General features: G+C 35.5%; 1 protein-coding gene across 1 annotated transcript; it reads left to right on the plus strand.

Moving 5' to 3' along the window:
• Positions 1 to 802: 802 nt before the first annotated feature.
• On the plus strand, positions 803 to 22,102 carry PAIP1 (poly(A) binding protein interacting protein 1). Its single transcript, XM_083354589.1, has 11 exons — positions 803 to 1,181; positions 7,435 to 7,583; positions 7,847 to 8,035; positions 12,559 to 12,671; positions 14,435 to 14,546; positions 15,207 to 15,332; positions 17,245 to 17,351; positions 18,470 to 18,587; positions 18,719 to 18,773; positions 19,779 to 19,863; positions 20,526 to 22,102. Exons 1-11 carry the CDS (start codon positions 962 to 964, stop codon positions 20,632 to 20,634), a joined length of 1,383 nt encoding a protein of 460 aa, XP_083210715.1. The 5' UTR covers positions 803 to 961; the 3' UTR covers positions 20,635 to 22,102.
• Positions 22,103 to 23,392: the final 1,290 nt, after the last annotated feature.

Below are 23,392 nucleotides of genomic sequence, written 5' to 3' on the forward strand. Positions count from 1 at the left end.
AAGCTCAGCTCAGGATTTTCTTTGGCCCTTTTAAATTCCTGAGTAACGCTGGGGCAATTGTGAGGCTAAGTGTAAAACCTTACAGCTACATACTTTTGAAAGGGCACTTTGTAAAGGTGGCGGAGATGTATTGCATTGATACCCCTAGTTCACACATGCACAAAAATCTAAATTTGTCAGGCTTTATTGCCGTTTACCTTCCCCTTTCTTTTGTTTTCTCCTACCCTCTCTCATTGTTTTACTGAACAAAACCTGCAATGCCTGGATTGGCACATCGATCTAACAACCTTAGTCCACCGAAAATTTAGCAAAAAGTTTTAACCATAAGGCTTTGGTTTGTTTGGCTTAGTCCAGGGGTCTTCAAACTTGGCCCTTTTATGACTTGTGGACTTCAACTCCCAGAATTCCTCAGCCAGCTTTGCTGGCTGAGGAATTCTGGGAGTTGAAGTCCACAAGTCAGAAAAGGGCCAAGTTTGAAGACCCCTGGCTTAGTCTGATGTACCGTGGCTAAGCATTGTGCCGGAACCAGCAGCTCCGTTAGCGCATTCAGCAGACGCTGGCTCGCGTTGCGCGCCAGCGGCAGCCTCGAAACCGGAAGCAGCTTCCTCCGCTGTGCCAACAGCGGGCGCTACGAGCTCAGCAGCCGGAAGGACTCGCTTGTTATACTGTACCGTTACAGTAAGATACTCGCCGGGGTTGCTAGTCCTGGTTTGTTATGACGACGTCCTGAGAGAGGCCTCCGGAGCGCTGGGAGGCGCTGCGTGCAAAAGTGGGGATCGCTTAGAGGGCTGGGGAGGAGAAAGGGCCGCTTCTCGTCCGTCGGCGCGTGTGCGACCAGAAGCGGGGATCCGGGAGGGGGAGGACAGAGAGCGGTGGGGCAAGGGCGGCGGGCGGCCCGGACCCTGCTGCTGCCCCCCCCCGTCCACTCGGCAGGACTTGAAGAGGAGGCTCGGAAGCTGAGATGTCTGACAACGGCTTTGACCGGGCTCCCGGCGCTGGTCGAGGCCGAGGGGGTGGTGCCCCGTTGGCCCCGGAAAGCGGGGCTCGCTTGGGAATCGGAGGCGGCGGCGGCGGCGGCAGTTTCGGGACACCCGAGCAGCTCCTCAAGCAGGGTTTCTCGCGTCCTCAGGAGCCTCTCCGGCCGCCCAAGACTGCGCCTCCGGGCAGCAACGCCGCCTCAGGTACTGCGTTCCGTCGCTTCGTTTGCCCTCGGCCCCGGGTCTCCTTCACTCCTAGCGCCCAGTTTCTGGTTTGGTTGAGGGAAAGGAGGCGGCTCAGCCCGGTCTCGTCTCCAGGCTGACGAGGCTGGGCCACTGGGAACCGTTTCCCGCTTGCCCGTCCCCCAGGAGAGGGCGAGCCCGGTGAGAAAAAAAAGACTGTCCCATCCCCCTCCACACACACACACACCACACACCTCCTTAATGCACCATTGGAGGCTGGGGCTTGTGTGGATTCTCGCCTTCTTCCGTCCGCTTCCTATGTGCCCTAACGCCATGTAAGTTACTCGTCACATTCCTCAGTTTCGAGTCTTCCCGGCGCTCTGCAGTTGTGTGGCAAAATACTACGCCCAGGTACTTCTGCTTTTCAAATAAGTAAAAGACGCAGTCTCCCTAGTTTCACCCGGGTCGACTTTTGCTGTAGTCCTTACACCAGGGGTCTTCAAACTTGGCCCTTTTATGACTTGTGGACTTCAACTCCCAGAATTCCTCAGCCAGCTTTGCTGGCTGAGGAATTCTGGGAGTTGAAGTCCACAAGTCATAAAAGGGCCAAGTTTGAAGACCCCTGCCTTACACAGTACCATCAGATCGCATTTCAGGCGGGGGTTCTGACATCGGTGTGAAATTTGGCAGTTTCATCAGATAGGATCCGAACGTAAACTTCGAATGTTTATTGAAATATCAGGGACCAATTCCAGATACATTTCGGTTTCGTTTAAATATCAGTGAATATAATGGGACTTCTGAATAAACGATTATAAGTTGTAGTTGTTAGTCCTCTTTGTGAAACATCTCTGCTCATGCAAATCTGAATTTTCACTTGAAAGGTTTCAAGAAATTGAATTATGAACTTACGAAAGACTATATAATCTCATTTTATTACTGGTGAGAGGGTATAGCTATACATATTGTAGAAAAATGTATCTAGGACTGACTGGCTTCACTTAACAGTTGGCTATTCTATTCTTTCCTCTGTTTAGATTGCCCTTTAAAATGCCCTAGAAAAGATATGTAGGGTTGTAACAATGTGTCATTGATCTATATTTGTGTAACTTCTGGTATTACCTAGTGAGGTATGTATAATTTGACCTTTTCAATGCATGAAACCATTCATGCCTGTATCTCATGGGAATATGAATATGAAGACTGTTAAATAAAGGACTAAATAACTTATTTTTATTTTTTGCCTTCCTGATGCTAAATTTTATTCCAGTTGGACATTGTTTTTCTCAATTAGTAGAATTTTCAAATTTGTATATTGTTGGCTCTGTGAAATCCTAAACATGTGAATAAAAATACAAAAATTCCTAAACTTAAATCAGAATACTCAAGTTTAGGGTTGCATTAAACTTACTGCAACTATGTTTAATCAATCCAAAAAAATTAATATAACCAAGTAATTCTGTTCTAAGTATGTAAAAGACAAATTGAATTTATATTTAAAGCAATTTTACAATACATAATAAGACACTAAGAATAAATAGCAAGCCAGGTAAAAGCCATTTGAATGTTGCACTCTGGTTGAGAAGCAAATTCTATTGAATTCATTAGTTTATTTCTAAATAAATTTTATTTGTTCACTTGAAAATGTTCTAGACCACCTTTCATAGCCCTCAATAGTTTAAAGTCAAAAATTAAAACAGAAATGATGCGGACTTCCTCATTTTTGTACTTTAAAAGGATATTATCAAGTTACAAATGTGAATGAAAAAGTCAGAATGTATATTTTCAATAAATGCCCGTTCTAGAAAAAAAAATTCCTTGGGAAGTATAGTTTATTCAGTTCTGTAAAATAACATACATATTTATGGCACTATTAAAATAATCATGAGATAATGTGCTGTATTAAATACAGTTAAAACAAATTGATTGCTAAGTTTTTCAGAAAATAGTATCTATATTCTATACATCTTTTGGTTATTATTAATGTTTTGTTTTATCATTTTAATGTTTATCGGTTTTTAATGTTTGTAAGCAGCCTAGAGTTGCCTCTAGACTAGATGATTAGCACACAAATCAAATCAATTATATAAATAACATACAGTATTGCTCTTGATCCATCCTATTTATACTCCTCACCCATTCATTTTAATAAATATTCATATCTTCTTGCATATTAGAAGGATGCTCAATTTGTAGCTTTTTTGGCTTCTTTTCTTCCAAGATTGAAGTGTCTTAGTATATTTTAAATAATATTTAAAGCCAGACAGTACAAGGATCTGTACTTGGATGGAAGAGATAACTTTTCAAAACAAAAAATCCTCAACTTACAACAGTTCATTTAGTGACCATTCAAAGTTACAGCAGCACTGAAATAAGTGATGCATAACTGTTTTTCACACTTAACGACCATTGCAGCATCCCCATGGTCACATGATCAAAATTCAGAAGCTTGGCAACTGACTCATATTTATGACAGTTGCAATCTCCTGGGGTCATGTGATCTGCTTTTGTAACCTTCTGACGAGCAAAGTCAGTGGGGAATCCAGATTCACTTAACAACCATGTTATTAATTTAACAAATGCAATGATCACTTAACTTTGGCAAGAAAAATCGTAAAATGGAATAAACTTACTTAACAAAGGTCTCACTTAGCAACATAAATTTTGGGGTAATAACTCGAGGACTACTATATATAAATTACCTGGACTGTTTTTTCTTTTCGTAAGTGGAGGGTGTGGACTCAAACATCTCAGGTGTTTCAGTCAACAACAAAAAAATAACATTTTCATTTTTGCTTGACACTAGGAAATTAGCCCACTACTCTAATAACTTAAATGTAAGGATAGTCCTCTATTATATTATTCTTGTGTAAGGGTCCTTGGTGCCCTCTGAGCTTGGTTGTTTTGTTGTAGACATTTCATTAACTATACTAGGCAACATCATCAGTGCTCTAGTATAAGAATGACCCCCACACAGATACTATTGCTGGCAGAAATGCATGATGCTATTCTCCACTCAGTCCCAATTAGTAGCTAACATTACTTCTGTTTCTGTTTTCTGGCTCCATATCAGATGTACACAGGTTGAAGGCTGTAGGGCAGAGAAGTCCATTGGGAATTATTACCTTTAAACAATTCTACAGCAGTGTAAACAGCCTTTCCAGATTAGTGCTCTTTGATTGGAATTACAGCTCCAGAATTCTCAGTCAGCTTTCTGGGGGAGGTAGGAAGGACAAGTTATTTTGATTTAGGCAATCACCCAGATATTCTACCTATCCAATAATTCCTCAGTTTTGTCTTTGAGCTGCATTATCTTGCTGTACTATATAAACATAAATCATTATGAACTATAATTTTATTTTGCAGTTTTGAAGTGACTCTGTACTTTATGTACTTTAACAGTATGTGAACAGAATTAACGATGATGATAATGTTATAAAATCAGCTATTACTTGGCATTTTGAAATTGTGTTTTTCTATGTGAGTTGCAGATTTCACACTGAAGAACTCAATAACTTTCTGCTATAGATGTTCCAGTTAAGTTTGGATTAGAGTCAGGGTCACTGGGTTTATTCTACTTCATTGATATGAAAATTGCGAAGAAATATTTTCTCTTAGGAACTTGGGACTATAAGATTAGTACAACTTTTCCTCTGATTGATAGCAATTTGCATTTAAATTACCACAGATTCTCATACTGAATTCTAAAAATGCAAAAAAATAATATCTTATGTATAATTAAATGTATTTATTTAGGTGACCCCAGGCTGCTTCCAACATTAAAAATCCAAACATAAAAACCCGTACCCCCACCCACATGGCAGCAGCAACATAAACCAACCCCTTGATTGGCTCCATCTCCATTCATGGACCCCAAGCCCATTGACAAAACCACTTATTCAGGGCCTTTCATAAAAGCAACAAGTTGGGGGCCAGTAGTTCCTCTAAGAGAATGATGTTTCATAAAGAAAGGTCCATATTCAAGAAAGTCTTTTTTCATGTTCCCATCAAATGAATACCCTAATAGATGGGACCTGCAACATATCTTGCCTTTCCATTCTGGTGGGCTGGGTGGATGTAAAGGGAGAGGAGTGGTCCTTCAAATAGTCTGGTCCCAAGCCTTGTAGAGCATTAAAGGTGATAACCAGTATCTTTAATTGAAATGGGAAGCATTTTGGCAGTCAGTACAGCTCCCACTAATGAGGTGACACATGCGCAAGCCTAGGTTTATGCAAAATTGCAGACCACTGTATTCTAAACCAACCAAAGCTTACTGATACCATCCAAAGGCAGCTCTATATGGAGGGCATTATAATAATCCAAGTGGGAGGTGACCAGGTTATGGGTAATTCTGAGAAGGTCACGTCAGTCCAAGAATGGGCATAACTGGCATGCATCTTGAAAATGGATGCATGTGAGATTCTTACAGCCCCATCATATGTAGTCCTGCAGACAGCAGTCTTTGAACAGAATTACTGTAACCTAGAAAACAGTATCAATCATTTCTACTATTATGGGCCGTTTTTATCCTCTCAGGAACCACTCCTTACTTTTATTTGTATGAATGCTGTATTGATTTCGGTAGAGATCTGTGATATGTAGTCATTTTAAACTCCCATTACTTTTTAACTTCAGAGTGTTTTCATTACTTTCAGAGGTCATAACTGTAATTTAGTGCAATTGTTTCCAAAGTTAGTCAACAGTGAGAATATTGGACCAACTCTGGGGGAACAGTCTGTGTTCTGCTTCAACTATCCTTAAAGGAGAAAAAAAAAGTGTAGGACGAGTTTCCAACTAGTAATTTTATCTGTTGCATTTTCTTTCAGAATGGTGTTATTGATGAGAACTAGGATCATCCTGCCAGGGTGGCAAAATAGATGGGAAGGAAAAATATGTATGAGAAAGCTAATGCAAGATTGTATAAGGAGGTCAGAGGAGCAGAATCTGATTGTAATTAAGTAATAATTTCAACTTAAAAATGTAGTCTATTTTTTTTAAAAAAAATATAGATTTTAAACAGTTTATAAAATAAAAATGGAGAAATATTTAAAATCAAAAGCAATTCACATTAAAATATACACGAAAGATATATCTAACAATGGCTACTAGTCCATACATGAATTACAGTTAGCTGAGATATGCTCTGGAGCAACAGTGAAAAATGATATTGTCTTCATGTCCTGCTCATGATCTTCTTTAAGACATCTGATTGGCCACTTTTGGTGCAGGGAATATAGTCAAGTAAATGCAGCTTAAGTTTAGATAGATTAGATAGATAGATAGATAGATAGATAGATAGATAGATAGATACTGTAGATAGACAGACAGACACAAACACACTCCCACTGTTATACTTCCACAATTCAGGGTGGGATTTGATAGAAAAAAAGAGGAAGACAGCTATCAATTCCCATGTAGTTATTTTTTTTTAATTAAAAAATTAAAGAAGATTGCTGCTGCCTCACCCTCATTTTTAGAGATTCAGAATCAGTAAACAAATATGCTAGGAGAAAGTCCGCCAACACAGTAAGAGTAGAGAAGTAGAAATGCCTCACCATTCTCATAAAGTAGACTCAGATATTAGAAAGTATCTGAGTACAGTTTTGCCATCTAATTCAGGGATTCTGTTCACAGAATCATTAGATCAGATCAGATCAGAGGGTACCAGATAAGCACTTTTTCACCAGTAGCTTCAGAGTCACAGAATTTTCAAGGTGTTCTTTCCTCACTTAGATGTGCTATCAAACCATTTCTTGTTCCAGAAGACTTTTTTCCTACTGAATTTCTAGTGCTTCAAAACCATTTTGCTGAAGCAATACTTTTTAATTTTTAATTGCTTTTTACTTATTATTGAGTTTAATATTGTAAAATATCTTGGAAGGAATTTATCACTAAGGATGAAGTATCCATAGTAAAAACAGTAAAACAATGAGTGAAATCCATTTCACTATTTTTCTCTTTACAGAAGCAATTTCCAATAATTCCAGGTGCTTTAAAACAATTCTTTAGTGGATTTTGAGGGTGTATAAGGAGGGAAGGCAAACATCCTGTCGTACATGAAGGTTCACCTGTTCAGTAAATGCACTTAATATATTTTATTGGTTTATTTATATAATCTTTTATAATTACATATCTCCTAATTATTTGCTGAGCTAGTAATTTATAATGGCAGACTGCATCTGTCTACTGCCAGAATAGATAACAGTAGTTTTAAACTGTCATATAATGTAGCATATGAAAACTATTTAATTGGGTTTTGTATATTTTTTTTCAGAGCCAGCAAGACCTGCATCATTACCAGAAAAAAATAATTCGGGCTCAGCAGTAACTAAACCTCAAGTGGTTGTGGCTCCAGTGGTAATGTCAAAATTGTCAGTAAATGCTCCTGAATTTTACCCATCAGGATACAGCCCAAATCATACTGTAAGTATTAAGAATTTCTCTCTACCTGCTCCACCTAAATAAAGAAATTTATAAATTTATTTTTTTTAAAAAAAATAGGAAATGCATTCACTCTTAAAAGAACAATTGTTTCATTCCAAAATTTTTCTTTGTGACATAGATTTAAAAACTAAGATGCTTTAGAGTTAATAAATGTTATTCGATTGGACCCTTGCATACTAAATTGAACATTTTAAGGATAAATTAATGACAATTAACCAATTCAAATTGATAATTATTTTTAGGAATCTTCTTTAGAAGATGACTCTGATGGATATCCAACTTCAACAGAATATGTGCAGGATTTTCTAAATCATCTTGCAGAGCAGCCAGCCTGTTTTGAAACTGAAATAGCACATTTTACAGAAACACTAAATGGCTGTGTGACTACATGTGAAGCTTTACAAGTACTTGTTGAACTCATATATCAACAGGTAATGTGTTGGGTGGCTATGGCATTAGAAATTTCTGTAAATCAAGGGAATACATGGCCCAACACCAAGTTATTTGAAAAACCCATTTCTGCCTATCCAGACTTGTTTCAACAGAGTGCACATGCTCCAGGTCCCTTCCTTAAAAGAAAGTCATCTTATAGGACTTAGGAGGTGGACCTTCTCTGCTTTGACACCTGCCTTATGAAATTATCTCCCCCCCCCCCCCAGATTCAACTAGCCCCAATCCTGCTAGTCTTTAGGAAAACTTTGAAGAACCAGATTTTCCCTTAGGCATTAGGGGCAGAATGGAGTTCATCTTGCAGGTGTAACACAGGTGTGTGACAACTATATAACCTTATAATGGTTATTGTAATTTTTTATTTTATTGCTCTATACCTCTGAAAGTCCCAGTTTTGCAAATTGGGTAGTCATATAAATCTTTTTAAAATTAGTAAATAGGTAATGCAATAAAACCTTTACCTCAAATAATTAAAGGCTTAGAGCAAATGAGATTTTGAGATTAAAACACAGCTTTGCAGTGCAATATAAAATAATAGGGGGAAACATATCTTTTGAATATTGAGAAGCAAATTAATTGTGTACTTTACCTGCTTCAACACCTGGTATGAAAGAATATTGCAATTTAGCATAACAGAGTATTTTTGTTCAAGAAAATGGAAAGAGTGTATAGTAAACTTCTAGGCATTTTCTGAAAAGAAAATTATCATATAATCAGCTGTTTTTGATTAGAATCTAACCAAAGAAAAGTTTTAGTATATAAAGCAGAAGTAACAGAAACATGCAGGGAAAACAGCCATATATCTTGCAAATTATTGATTTTAAAGGAAACTAAAGCTGAAAGCTCTCACATTCAGGATATCAAGAAAATAGATTAGGGTAATACTAATAATAGCATTTTATTATAGAGAAGGTAATATGAAAATAGAACTTAAGATGACTGAGAAATCTTAAAATTTGGGTTATTAAAATTAAATTGTAAATAGTTCCAAAAAAAGAGAAAGATAGTTGAAGAAATTAAAGTGCTGAGAATGTTTTTTACAGAATCTGAAAATCACAAGGATACGTAGATAGAAGAAACTGACCATCAAGAAAGAGTGCACGGAGATATTCCAGTTTTGTAGAAATGGTGTCCAGAAGGCTAAAGCACAAAACTCATCTGAATTTAGTGAAGGATGCTAACAATAATAAAAAGAGCTTCTGTAAATAGATTCAAAATAAATGGAGAAGAAAACAATATACCAAACCCTCAATGTACATGACAAAAGAATAGCAAAATTCAGCATCTATTATATCTTGTTTTGAAAAAAGAGGATATGGATTCCATTAGGCAATTGTAAAGAACTAGTAAAAGGTGTAAATTTCAATTTGAGTTAAGAGAACACTTACTGGTTCTCAATTGTGTCCAGATTTTTAGCCTGCGTGGATTGCATCTTAGTGTCATGAAATACCTGGATGATGATCTATCTCAGTATCTGAGAAATTCTGAAGAATGTGTGAAGTGTCAAATGACTGGAAGGCCATGCAATGTCTGTTTTCAAAAAGAGGGGAAAAAACAGTATCTGGCAAGATTCTGATTCAAATTCTAAACCAGTGTGTTAGTGTCTTGAAAACAATGCAGTCATTGCCAAGCATATGTGCTAGGCGAATCCTTCCACCATCTTCCTAGTAGATGGTGGAAATGGAATGGACATAAGGCATCAGGACTTCAGCTAAGCATTTGACAAAATATGATACTCTTATTGACAACCTAGTTGAAGATGGAATGGATGGGATATTAGTTAGATCCTTTGGTGACTTGAAAAGTTTACAAAGAATGTTAATTATTGTTTTCAGAGAATAGTTTTCAAATGGACCTGCCATATAGTTTGGTCATTAGATAAATATATTCTCTAATGACTCAGATAAAGAGAGAAAGGGATTTTTTTCACATTTGTGAATGGTATAAAAGCTAGGAAAGCTAAAACTTCAAAAGATCGAAATAGAAAATCATCTTACTAGACCAATGCCAGGATAGAAGTTAGAGTGAGAAGAGGAAAAGGCCAGCTACCTGGTCTTTATGAAAGGGCAGGAGAAAGAAACCCAGGATTGTATCCAGCATTATATCTTTCTGGTATCATGAGGCTCTGTGTGCAGTCACTATGTCTTGGTCGTCTCTCAGTTGGTTGACCACAACACACTCTACATTGAAGAGTATTTGGAAGCTACAACTGATGCAGAGCACAGCAGCACAAAGATTTCTAGGGGCCCCTCAGGTAACACATATAACACTGTTGAGTGAGCTGCAGTACTGCAGGTCCATTTCAAGGTGTTGGTTAATATCTTTAAAGCCCTTTATGTTCAGGACATCTGAGGAGCCATCTATCCCAATGGGATTGGCCTGTCCTGCTCCAGCAGAAGAAGCCTATTTTAGATCCTGTCTGTCAAAGAATTTTGGCTTGCGGGGTCCCAGAGAAGACTCTTCTGTGGCCCCTGCACTCTCCAATATTCTCCTGTCAGAGGTGAGGTCCAGACCCACCTGGCTGGCCTTCTGGAGGAGCCTTAAAGTCTGGTGTCCTGATTGGGGTGATTGCCATCTGTTGGAAATGACTGACAGGATAGATAAAAGAGCCCCACCTGTTCCCTTCTGTGTCACATGTCCTCTTGATTTTTAATTTCTATTTAATCTTAATTGTTTTATATCACCTTTTGACATTTATAAGCCAATTGCTTCAACAGTGAGATGGGTGGCAATAAATTTAATAAATATATGATTGGAATCTAGGCTGGCAGAAGTTGTTCTTCATCTCATTTAGGATGCTGTGATTGCAGTAACAGAATTTTACTTATTCAGGTCAGGTTGTATAAATGTGAATGTGCCAAATTCCAGAGAAAATTATTACTAGTGTCCAAGGCAATCTTGAGATGTAGGGAAAAGGGCTGTAAACAAATTGAATTCAATAAAGGTGCAAAGTATTTTGCTGAGAAAAAAGAAGCACCAACAGTAATATTATTTCCAGTCATATAAAATAATCATTTCATTGTCTCATTTTGAATAGAATGCCCTGTTGTGGGCTCTAGACTCCTAAGAAAAATGTGAACAATCTGAAAGCCAGTGCAAATAAAAACATTGAAAAATATCAAGGTGTGTTACACAGAAGGCAGCAAAAACCTGTTCTCTGGAGTTCTAGGTGCTCTTGGAGCTTTATTGTTTGCTGACTAACTAATACCATGACCACTGACTAGCTAATTGTCAACGCTTCAAACATTGGATGTTTTTGCTCTGAAAATATAAGAGGCAGTTTTTTCCCCTTTAAACTGTTTTGCTTTAATCAATGAAGCTGGCAGGCTGGAATGTTAACCCGGTTGTTTTAATTAAGATAAGGGATGGCCCTCTACAAATAGGAAATGAAACTTTGCATGTTATTCTAATTGGAGAATGTGATTTATGACGTGTAATTAAGGGAGGGAATTGTGTATGTGTTCAGGGGAGGAGAATTCAGATTCTGGCATCCATCCATGAGTGCCGATACTTTGTTCTCATTATTACAGACTTTTTAGAATAAAACAATGCTGGACTGTCCTTTGATCTTCTCATTAGTCGGAACTATGACACTAATATTATGATTGTGATGTTGATCATGATGGGAGATCATGATATTAGCAATAGCACTTACACTTATATACCACTTCACAGTGCTTTACAGCTCTCTCTTAAGTGGTTTACATTCTCTAGTCATGTGATGAGACATCTGCAAGCAAACAGCCAAGAGCACCAAGGATTCCACAATTCAACCCTGAGCTACATATATTATCTACTGTTGGAACCTATTATCTATCAGTCCTGAATGCAAGGCATGGAATAATGGTCTTATGTTAAAAGAAAACAGGTTCGGATTGAATGTTAGGAAACAATTTGACCAGAACAGATTATCTAGGGAGACCTAAGCTGCTTTCTCTGGATGTCATCAGACAGAATTTAGCCATCTGTTAAGGACGCTTTAATTTGGATTCTTGACCTAAGCAAAGGGTTGTACTCAATAGCTTAAATGCCCCTTTGAACCTCATTTCTATGAGGGGAGTTAGGTAGGAATACATAGATGCCAATTCAATATAAATTTATGAAAACCTTCTTAGATATGAACGAGTAATAGGCTGGTTTTCTATAATGTTTTCATAATAAATGGTAGGTATTAGGACAGTCAGTCTTGCTTTCTTGATTTGGTGTCTAATAAAAAAACACTGATGTTTGTTAATATTGGCTCACTATATAATCAAACTAGAAATAGATTGTTTTTTACTGATAAATTTTAAAATAGTATTCTAAAGGCATGACATCTCTAGCCTTTTGCTATATAAGAGTCCTTGAATTATAACCGTAATAGAGACTGCCAATCATGGTCGTAACTCATGACCATGATAAAATGGGTTAGTCACGTGATCAACCCAATTTTATGATATTTTTTGCAGTGGTCAGAACTTTTGAAAATGTCTAATTCTGATTGTTTTTCTGATTGTTTTGAAAGGCTACATCTGTCCCCAATTTTTCCTATATCGGGGCAAGGCTATGCAATTATCTTTCTCATCACCTCACCATTAATCCACAAAGTGGCAACTTCAGACAATTACTGCTTCACAGGTCAGTACCTGTTTGTGTGTGTGTGTGTGTGTGTGTGTGTGTGTGTGTGTGTGTGTGTGTAAATTTAAGAAAAAAACCTTTTGATTCAATATTTTCCAGGAACTTTTCAAGACAATTTTATTCCAAAATTAATTCTCTATGCATTACCGGTTTTAATTCATAAGATACTTATATCATGTTGAAGTGGAAGTTTGTAGATCTTGTCGTATTGAAAGAAGCTACCATTAATAGGAAACAAGACTGTCAATCTTGATTCTCTGTGTATTCTGCATTAGAGCCCTGCATACTTTGAAAACGATTCAGAGTATACTATATGCTAACACAACATCCTTCTATTTATTAAAGCAGTGCATTTTTTCCAAACTTTCCATCAAGCATGAAGAAAAATGTTGCTCCTTTAAGATGTTCATTATTAATAGAATAATAATGCCATGATCTTGGTTTTCTTAATGTTAAGTTTCAAGCCCACTTTTGCACTCTCCTTCACCCGCAACAAGAGGCTCTTTAGTTCCTCTTCACTCTTTGGTGTTATATTTAGCTATATACCACATACGGACAAGTTGACTATATTTTCCATCAGTTGATTTTTCATAACTGGCAGCAAAAAGGCAATGATTTGATGTTTCATATGCTCAGTTAAATCATAAATTCAGCCCCTTATGGAATGAGAAATTCACTGTTTCTTCTGTTTACACAATTCTGGCAGTAGTCAAATTTAAGTCTTTAAGAGAATTTCTCTAATTGTGTGAGGAGTTCTTTCTTCTACAGTGAGGACCATTTCAAAGTTTCTTTAGTCTTAAGATAAAATATTTTAATAATGTTCATTTTGGTGAAATGAAATGTATTTTTACCGCACTATTAATATACCCTTGAAAAAAACGTAACAAATAAACAAAAACAATTGGAAATTTTTCAGATCGTACTTAATTCCAGACTTTGTGTGCTCTTATACATACTCTCATTTTATCATATATTTTTGAACTAAAATGTCAGGTTTTAATTTGAATAAGTGAGAAAATCTACTACAATACTGGAGATATTTTCTCTCCATTCCAGTGAGGGCAAGGCAACAACCAGCTTTCAGTTCTTTCTTTGGAGAAGTTACTGATAAGTCTGGGGAGAAACTCTGATGAAAAATCAACCACAGAGAGCAGAATAAGCTACCTGAGAGGGGGAGAAAGGAAGATATTTTTTTATCTAGTATTGAAGACCCACATCCTGATTTGTTCCTGGATGAAAGGCATACCAGATATTCTGCAGTGAAATGCTATTGCCCCTAAATACATCAGATTAAAGTTTTACATGGACCAGTCATTGTTTACATATATTAACATTATTCACTCAGCTGAAATGCTTTTTCACAATTCTGTCCTACATAATACCCTTTTTTGCTGTAATGTAGGGCGTGGAAGGCTTTGAGAATTGAACCATCTACTAAATGTGTTATTTCTCCTTGGGGGTCCCTTCCTGGTCATGTTAAAGCAGACAATTGGTGTTGGATGATACTTATGATGGTTCTTAAACTTTGACCATGCCATCAGGGGTAAAGGGGTTCAGAAATGACATTGCAAGCAACATGTCAAAGTATATAAAGATGAGTATTTAATCAAGTTGCATAATCTATTTGAACATTTTGTTTTGCAACCATAGATCAGTTACTGATAAATGTTAATCTTTTTCTGTTCTTTAATGTCATATTTGCCTCAATTTGTAATCATATTTTATGAACTTTGCCAATATAAGTATAAAGTTGTCTCTCTTAGGTGTCAAAAAGAATTTAAAAATAGAGATGGAGCTGCCAAAGGAGATGATGCTGTGAGGAAACGATTTCATGCATTTGTGCTATTTTTGGCTGAACTTTATCTAAATCTAGAGGTAAAAAATATTTCTTTCTGGTTGAATTGTTTCTTAAAATCTATAATTCTGGCCAGATATTTTGTAAGGAAAGAGGCTGAAGAATTAATCTGTAGAGTATTATAACTCAATGAAAATGGGAAAACTCTGAACAAATTTAAAATTTTATTAGAGTCTTTTAATTTAACTCTGTTTTTAATTGTCATATGGCTGCATTTTTATAAAAAGCACCAGGTGTTCTTGCACTAATTTGCAAATAATTATTTTTTAAATGAACAATTGAATAAAATGCAGAGCGCATTTTCAATTATATTTCCAAAAATAAATTTTACTTAAAGCCTCTTAGGTATAAAATTGTGAGTTCTCTCATTCAATTAAATCTAACAAGTAGTTAATTTATGACTTTTATTTATTCATTAAATATATATGCTGCCGATTCCACTATCAAGAGTAATTCTTAATAAATAAAAGATTTTCCTGGCTTGCAAACAGCAGCTAAAAAACTTTGAACTGAGGAAAATGACATTCTTGAGGCAAAGTAAAGTATTCTAGTATATAATCAGCTGTTCAATTAATATAAAAAAATAGCTCCAGATACCTTAGTAGTAAGAACTTGGCATAGTTTTTAATTTTCAATATTGGTTTTACAAACCATGCAAATATTATTTTATATATTTATAGATAAACGGAAGTAACGGACAAGTAACTCGAGCTGACATTCTTCAAACTGGACTTCATGAGCTATTAAATACACTTTTTTCAAATCCTCTGGACAGCAATTTAATTTGTGCAGTAAAACTATTGAAAGTAAGACCTTACTATTCTGAGGTTTTTTTTAAAAAAAGTTGTGTTGATTATTTAATAGAGCCTCTTTGGGTGTTGATTAATATTAATATTAATACTGTGGTGTGATGAAGTGTTCTATTCACTCTGGGAAAATAGGTTCAGTTGTCCTGCAAAAATGGCAAAAATAGTGCATTTAGTCCATGGACAGCCTGTGTCCTATTATAGGATATCCTAGCATTCAACATGCTGTGATAATCCAGCTGTACATCTCTGCCTCTGGCTGTCCAAATGAAGCTGCCAAAATTCTGTTCCCGTATCTGGATGCGGAAGAATAGGCTTCAGCCAACCCTTCCAAATATTAATGGCTGTAGGCATAATGACCAGAAGGAATAACCTTGTGGAACAACCAAGAGAACACTCAGAAGACAAAAGAAACCCAAGTCCAGAACAGAAATATAATTGGACAAATTGTTTCAGACAGAATTTTCCATAGTTCTCACAAAGATAAAGGGGAAGTGTATTCAGACTTGGGAGATTCCGTACCTTATAATAAAAGTAATATTAGTATTCATAACTTTACTTTCCTACCCTGATCTACCTTGAAGGGCTTACAGTAGGTCTTGAGACCCACATGTCTGAGATTTTGAGAGTTTACATTTTTGACTCTTGAGCTAGGCTCAAAATTTAGTATTTGTCTCCTCAGTTCACAACTCCTGCCAGGAGAGTGGTGACAGCCAGAAGAGCCAGGGAGGCCATTGAACAACTCTGAAGCTGTGCCATTTGCTGGACCAGGGGGCCTTGCTCATGGTTACTCACTCCTTAATCAATTCCCGTTTGGGTTTCTACAATGCACTGTATATGGGGCTGCCCTTGAAAAACATCCGGAAGCTTCTCTTGGTCCAGAATGTAATGGCTCAGATAGTTACAGACTTTTCTGTGATTATGAACACACCTCTACTTCACAAGCTGCACTGGCTTCTAAAAAGCTTCAAAGTTCAGGATATCATCTATAAAAGCTTACATGATATAGGACAGTGATGGTGAACCTTTTAGAGACCGAGTGCCCAAGCTGCAACCCAAACCCCACTTATGTATAGTCAGGTGCCAGGTAGGTGTGGCCCATTGGGTGGGTGTGGCTGCAGTGGTAACAGCAAACGGTGGGACTAAAAAGTTCAATCAATTCCAACTTTGCGAGATCTTTTTTTTCCTGCGAGAAGTTGAAATTGATTGAACTTTTTTTTTTGCACCCGGCGGCAGAGGCCTAAAGCGAAAAGGTTTTATAAAACCCAGCTGAAGGCCTAGTACTGGGGCGACGGCGCGCGTGCCCAGAGGGTTCTGTGTGCCACCTGTGGCACGCATGCCATAGGTTCGCCACCACAGATATAGAACATAGTTATTTGCAGGATTGCCTACTCTAGGGTTGTCCGAGATGCTCCAATAAGACCCATTCTTGCTCCCAACACTGCCACCTTACGGCACCTTTAGCAATGTGCTTTCTCAGTCGTGGCCCCTTACCTTTGAAATAAATTGTCCCCCAATACATGGTTGACACTGGCCCTTCAAACTGTTACAAAGGCCGTTAAGACCTGGCTCTTTCCCCAGGCATTTGGATCCAGATGAGTAGAGCCCCATTAGTTGAGTTGCAGTGCAGTTTAATCCGGTTGCCATTTTATTGCTTCAGTTGTTTTTTAATGTATTTTGTTGCCTGTTGGGGGCGGGGGGCAGGTTTTGTATTTGTTTTTAACTTTTGGTATGAGTTGAGCAGCCATAGGCATTTTATAACGATATAAATAAAAGCTTTGCAAGAAGCATAGACACTAATCAAAAAAAGGTTAGAAATCACAGTTCTTATCCAATTCTGAATTCAACTCACTTTTTCAAATTAGTTTAATCTGACAAATGTTGTCAGTCAATGCTTTTATTTGTTTCCCAGTTGACAGGATCAGTTCTTGAAGATGTATGGAAAGAAAAAGGAAATACTTATATGAATGACATAATACAGAAAATTGAAAATGTTGTCTTGGATGCAAATTGCAGCAGGTAGTAAGAAAATTCAGTGGTTTCCCAATTATCTTATACGATAAAACTATTTCGTGTTATTTCTAATAGAATAAAAAAGAACAGTTCAATTTGTAACTGTCTTGCTCCTTACAAAAATTAAGTGTGTCCTAAAATATCTGTCATATTCAAATAACACATCTTTCAATAAATTAAATATGTACAGTAAAAAAACATTTAGAGGTTTCTAGGAAATAGATATGTTCTGCCTATTTTAAAATCTCCTTGCAGTGACATATTATTTCTATTTTTTTAAAGATTAATACTAACTGTGCACTAGGGTATTGTAATGAACTCACAAAGCATTGCACGATATTTAAAATTTTTACAGTGTCTGTTTGCAAAGCTGGATTTTGCAGCATCCTATCTTTGCATTAGAAGGGTGCCACAAGCTGACAAAGTAAAGCAAATAATAATCTGAGAGTTTCATATATTCCTAAATAATTCTACATTCTAATTCCATATTCATTCTCTATTCTTTTATTGCTATGCTTAGACCCAAGATGAACTTTGCAAAGTCTTCTGTGTTATTCTCTATAGGCTATGCATTACAGCCTTAAAGAAACTTCATTTGTCTTTAGTCCTGCAATGATCAAAGTGTCCATGATTATCTGCTTCTTCTTTCTTATTTGTTGTGGAAATCAGCACATGTTAAAAAAAATCTAGACCTTGCCTAGATAATTAGGCTACTTCTCATATATGAATGATTGCCTCTAATAGATATTAGGGAAAGACCAGAACTGCTTTTCTCATAACTGTTAAGAGTTAAGAAAATGCCTACACAAACATTTCAGAGAAGAAGGTACACTTAAAGAGTGATAAGGAAAGACTGGAGTCCTTGAACTCAGCAGAAAGGACAAAATCAACAGAAGTGCTAAATTTAAATAACTGTTCAACCAACCTAAACAGTATAGGTTCTTCAAAGCCATGTGTCATATTTAATACCTATACTTAATGTATGAGAATACTGACAACAAAAGTTGTTCTTTGACAATATATTAGCATTAAATTTTATTTACATTTTGAAAAGCTATAATAAATTAGGTGTATTCTAATGGTAAACATTGTAATGATTTTTATTTTCTACTTTTCTGTTACAGAGATGTAAAGCATATGTTATTAAAACTAGTAGAATTGCGATCAAGTAATTGGGGAAGGGTACATATTTCTTCAACGTACAGGGAAGCAACTCCAGAAAATGATCCTAATTACTTCATGGTAAAGTATACTGACATTCTTCTTTCATAAATTATCACTGAGATAGCTTTACTGAAATAGATATAAAAATGCTAAAGCATACAAGATTAAAAAATAGTAACATAAATAAATAAAGCATATTTTAATTCTAGAATGAACCCACATTTTACACATCAGAGGGTGTGCCTTTCACTGCAGCAGATCCAGGTATGTTCTAACTATTTACTTTGCAAAAAAATAGCTAGTTAATTAAATTTAAATTTTATAGCTATCAAGGAAGGAAGACAATCAAAAATAGAGAACGTTATTAAAAGTTCTAGAAAATGCTTTCTATCCAGATGGAATTCTAACGTCATGCTAGTTTCATTGTCTGCAGTCACATCAGCAGCATATTGAACCTATTGCTGTTTCTGTCATTTGTAGACAAATTATTAACAAAGATAAGTAAAACCTAGAGATACAAAGTTTTGTGACAGATCATTATGGAAAAAATCCATCTATAGGAAATCCTTATTTAGGGACCACAATTGGGACTAGCAAATTAGTTATTAAAGCTATTGCAACCGTTCTTATGATCTTACTTCAGTTTTCCTTTATTTTACAGACCTGTAAAGGTCTTAAATGTGAACATTGGTCACAGTTACGTTTTCTTCACAATCATAACTGCAAAAGGTCGCTAAACAAGGACTATATATATAGGATTGCTAAGAGTTGGCACTAACTTGGTGACAATCAATGATTGCTGTCAGTCATGCTTTATTCCATACTCTCATCCTACATTCAGTGTAGTCCTTTTTTCTTTGTGTAACTTTTCACAGTTGTACTCCTTTGCTTAGCACTTAGTTACTTTTGTCTAATTGTTTAAAGCACAGACCATGTCTTTGCACTTCATTGTGGATTGCACACTTTTACTTTTGTTGGCAGTGAGAATACCTTGCTACAGTACAATATATTGCAAGTTCTTTAATGGGGAGGTATGCTGAGTGCAAACGTTATTTGAAGAAAAGCCAGGGGTAGAGAAAGCTCATGATAAATAAGCATGATAAGTACAATAAAATGATACATTTAAGCAAATTATTTCAATATGCCAATAGAGCTTACACAAATTATGTTTGTATGTTAGATATATATCTGTAATATCTTCACTAATAGATATAGTAAATAAATAAATTAGCTTGGATGTGGTACTTCATAAAAATGTTGATATTATAGATTACCAAGAGAAATATCAAGAACTTCTTGATAGGCAAGATTTGTTTCAAGAGTGTGAAGAAAATGGAACAGGAGCTGAAGACCAGTAAGTTCTTGTTTTAGTCTAATTTGTGATGCAGAGTCATTTTAACTTGATCATGAACTTTTCTACATTGGTTATCACTTTTCAAAAGTATTTATCATTTTGAAAATACTTTAATATTCTTGAACTTTTTGTATACAATTGATTGCTTTCAATTTTATTTACTGATATGCTACTGAATTGTTAAATTAATACCTTTAGAGATCTATAGAGCTCTTTTTACTAATTGTTGCTTTTGAAAAGAACATTTTCATAATATTTTAGGTCTTACAGCAAAAAGCTACTTTAAGATTATTATTTCTGTCTTTATGTTCAGTTCCTTATCTGAACTTTTTTTTCTGGACCCTATACATTCCTGTTTATATTTGAATGTGCAGCGGAGACCTTAGCAGCTGAAATGTAGATGGTTTCCTCTTGGAAAGAATGCTTGTTTTGTACTTAGGAATTTAAATTGACTATTCTTGCACATAACTGTTGCTAGCATTTATAAATGTGACTTTTTTGCACTTAAGCAATTTAGACTTAGCTTGCAATGGGAACTTGCCAGTGTTCAGCTTATACAAATATAGAATCATAACATCAATATTAGTATTTATCTTTTTATGATTAATGTTTTTAGCACCTGAATTTTGAAAAATGTGTATTTAACATGAATTTTATTGCAGATATTTTGATGATGAAGATGATGATGAAAAAGATGATGAGATGGATCCAGAAATTGAAGAAGCATTTGAAAAATTTTGCTTAGAATCTGAACGCAAGAGGAAACAATAGGTTTTACATAAATATTGTTTGTTTTTTGAAAAAATTAAAACAGCATAGAATGGACAATAAGTAAACAAATGGAAAATCCTTTAGTCTATATCAAAGGAAATTAAGTTTTCCCAAGTATGCAATTTCCTTCTTGTTAAACAGAATCTGCCAAAAAGAAGCAATTGTAAAGTGAAATTCTATATCTTGAATAATATGTAAATATTATAGTTTATTTTATGTACAGTTAAATAAGCAGTGTTTTTGCTGTAACAAATTTATTTGGCACATCACATTAATCTAAAAGTTCAACTTAGATTAAATTTGTATTAAAAGTTCACACTTTTCTGAAGTAAAAGGCCTTTCAATCATAATGCATTTAGATTTGCTTTTGGAATGGATTTGTACATTCCTCCCTTTGGATAGTTTGTAGCATCCATCCCACATTTTTAGGCTCATGAAGCTGCCTTTTATTTTCTTAATATTTTACAAATCATGAAAATTGTAGCCACCCAACAACCATTTGGAACCATGCACAAAAATTGGATTTTCAAACAGCCACATTGTCAGTCGATGTTTTGGTTCATCAAAGCTGTCTTCAACATTATTACTGAGTTTTAGATGTCATATTAGTGAACTTCTGAACTATGGGCTTAGATGATCAGAAAGGTGCCATGTTTATTTCTTTACCCATTTCCATATTAATACTTCCTGCTTTAGCCATTGTTTATTGTCAGACTTATGTTAATAAAACAATGATTAACGCTAATCAGGATTACTTTAAAATGTTGGTTAACAAAGGAGAAGGTTGCAAAGTCCCCAAAAATCCATAGTTTAGGATACTTTCCTAAATCTTGATCCACAGATAGCAGCCTAGAAATTCTATGATTCTGACTTTGCTCATGTTTGCAGAGAATAATTCAATTTTTAGACTAGCAATATTGGGTCCTAAGATGAATTGCTATTTTAGAGGTTTCAAAATATAATATAATGTCTGAATTCAGCCATTTCTGCTGATTTTCACTTTGAAATTTAAAGAAGTTGCTTTTAGTTCAAAGTTCATAATTTGTGTCTTTGAAATGCATACTAAAAAGAAAACCCTTGTGTCTCTTTTTAGTTTGCATCACATTTAACAAGTAAATTAAATTTGTCTATTGTCTTTCCTTTAAATCATTTGGTTCTTTTCTCTCTAAAATTTTGTCCAGGATACTTTAAACATTTTTATTCACTATTTTATATTAAATAGATTACCTAGAATCTTATTTCCTAACACCAAATGTGTTGAACTTCCTGAGCAGTAGGTTAAATAACTTATATAAAGACATAAGTTGTAAATATGTATGTAAATAGTGCTGTTTAATATTGCACTGTTATAACTTGGTACAATTTGTGTCTGTTAAATGAGTTAGTATAAAATTACATCTTCTGGTTGTTTAGCTTTTAGTTAACACCATATTTTGGGGAAAAAATAAACTGTTGTTGGATATGCTTTTATTTACGTTTTTAGTGCTTTCATTTTCATTAAGGATATTAAATCTTCCTTATTTTCTTCTGTGTTGAGGAGTAATATCTTTATAGTTGCTGGTGAAATCTCATTTAAGGCTTGATAGCTACATGTACATATCCATATTTTATTGACAATCGTGTGGGAGGGGGGTGCATTGCCTTCTGGCAAAATATTTTTTCAATTTCAATTTCCCAGTCTAGCTTAAGGCCCAATGTACATTTCTTGATAATTTCCTGCTGAAATATTAACTGGATTCAACCTTGTTCACCCTCTTCAAAATCAGTCAAGGTCAGGTAGATGCTAAATACAAAAGTGTCCTCTGATTAATCCTCAGAGAAATATTATTTACTCCTTAAAAGATGGTTCTATTTGACAAGATAAAGTTGGATTAATATATAGCATCATAAGATGTTCTTTAAAATCATTTGAAATGTATGACAGGAATATTTTGAAATACCTAATTCTTAAATTAAGCTGCAAATTCTGCACATAGTAGTATTCACTTTTCTTTTGCTGGATAGTTATAAAAAGAAGCAAGTTTGTATGTTTTGTAATTGAACAAATACCTAAGAGATACAGATAACTGATGTATTAAATAGTCTACCTGACCCTTAACAGGTAGCATTGCTTTATCAGAAGCAAAATCAATGTATAAATTGCCCCTAATTTTAATTTTTTGACTTACAAGTATTATACCTGCCACTTAAATGTTTTGAAAATATGAAATTATCAGAGAAAATGTATTTACAACATAGCTGTGTTTCTCATTGCAGTCCATATTCCTTTTTGCATTAAGAGTTAAATTTGTTTAGGATCAAACTATACATAATACTGCAGCTTTCTCTTCTTCTATAAGGATATGGGTATGAGATATGCATGTAAAATGGTTTTTGTACAGCATTTGTATCTATATTTTACTATTATACATGTTCGCTCTGCCCAATTGAAGATGATTTGTAGTTTTCAAGACACAATTTCTGTGTGCTTTTATTTAAAATATGATCTGGTTAAATAAGAAATGCCTTTCCAATTATGCCAGGTATTATTGCAAGTATGAAGCTATCATTCTAGAGCAGGCATATCAAATTCGTGACATTGCGCAATGTATCTTGACTTTTTCCCCATTGCTGGCAATGGGGTGGGCACGGTTTCTGCATGATGCATCTGGCCCGCAAGCCGGCAGTTTTACATGCCTGTTCTAGAGCATGATCATCTATCAATTCAAGTTTTCCCTTCAGAGGTTTTTGACCTTAAAGCATTCTAAGATTAAACAAT

This window comes from Vipera ursinii (genome assembly GCF_947247035.1).
Source record: "Vipera ursinii genome assembly, chromosome: 2".
In the NCBI taxonomy this organism is placed as follows: Eukaryota; Metazoa; Chordata; class Lepidosauria; order Squamata; family Viperidae; genus Vipera; species Vipera ursinii.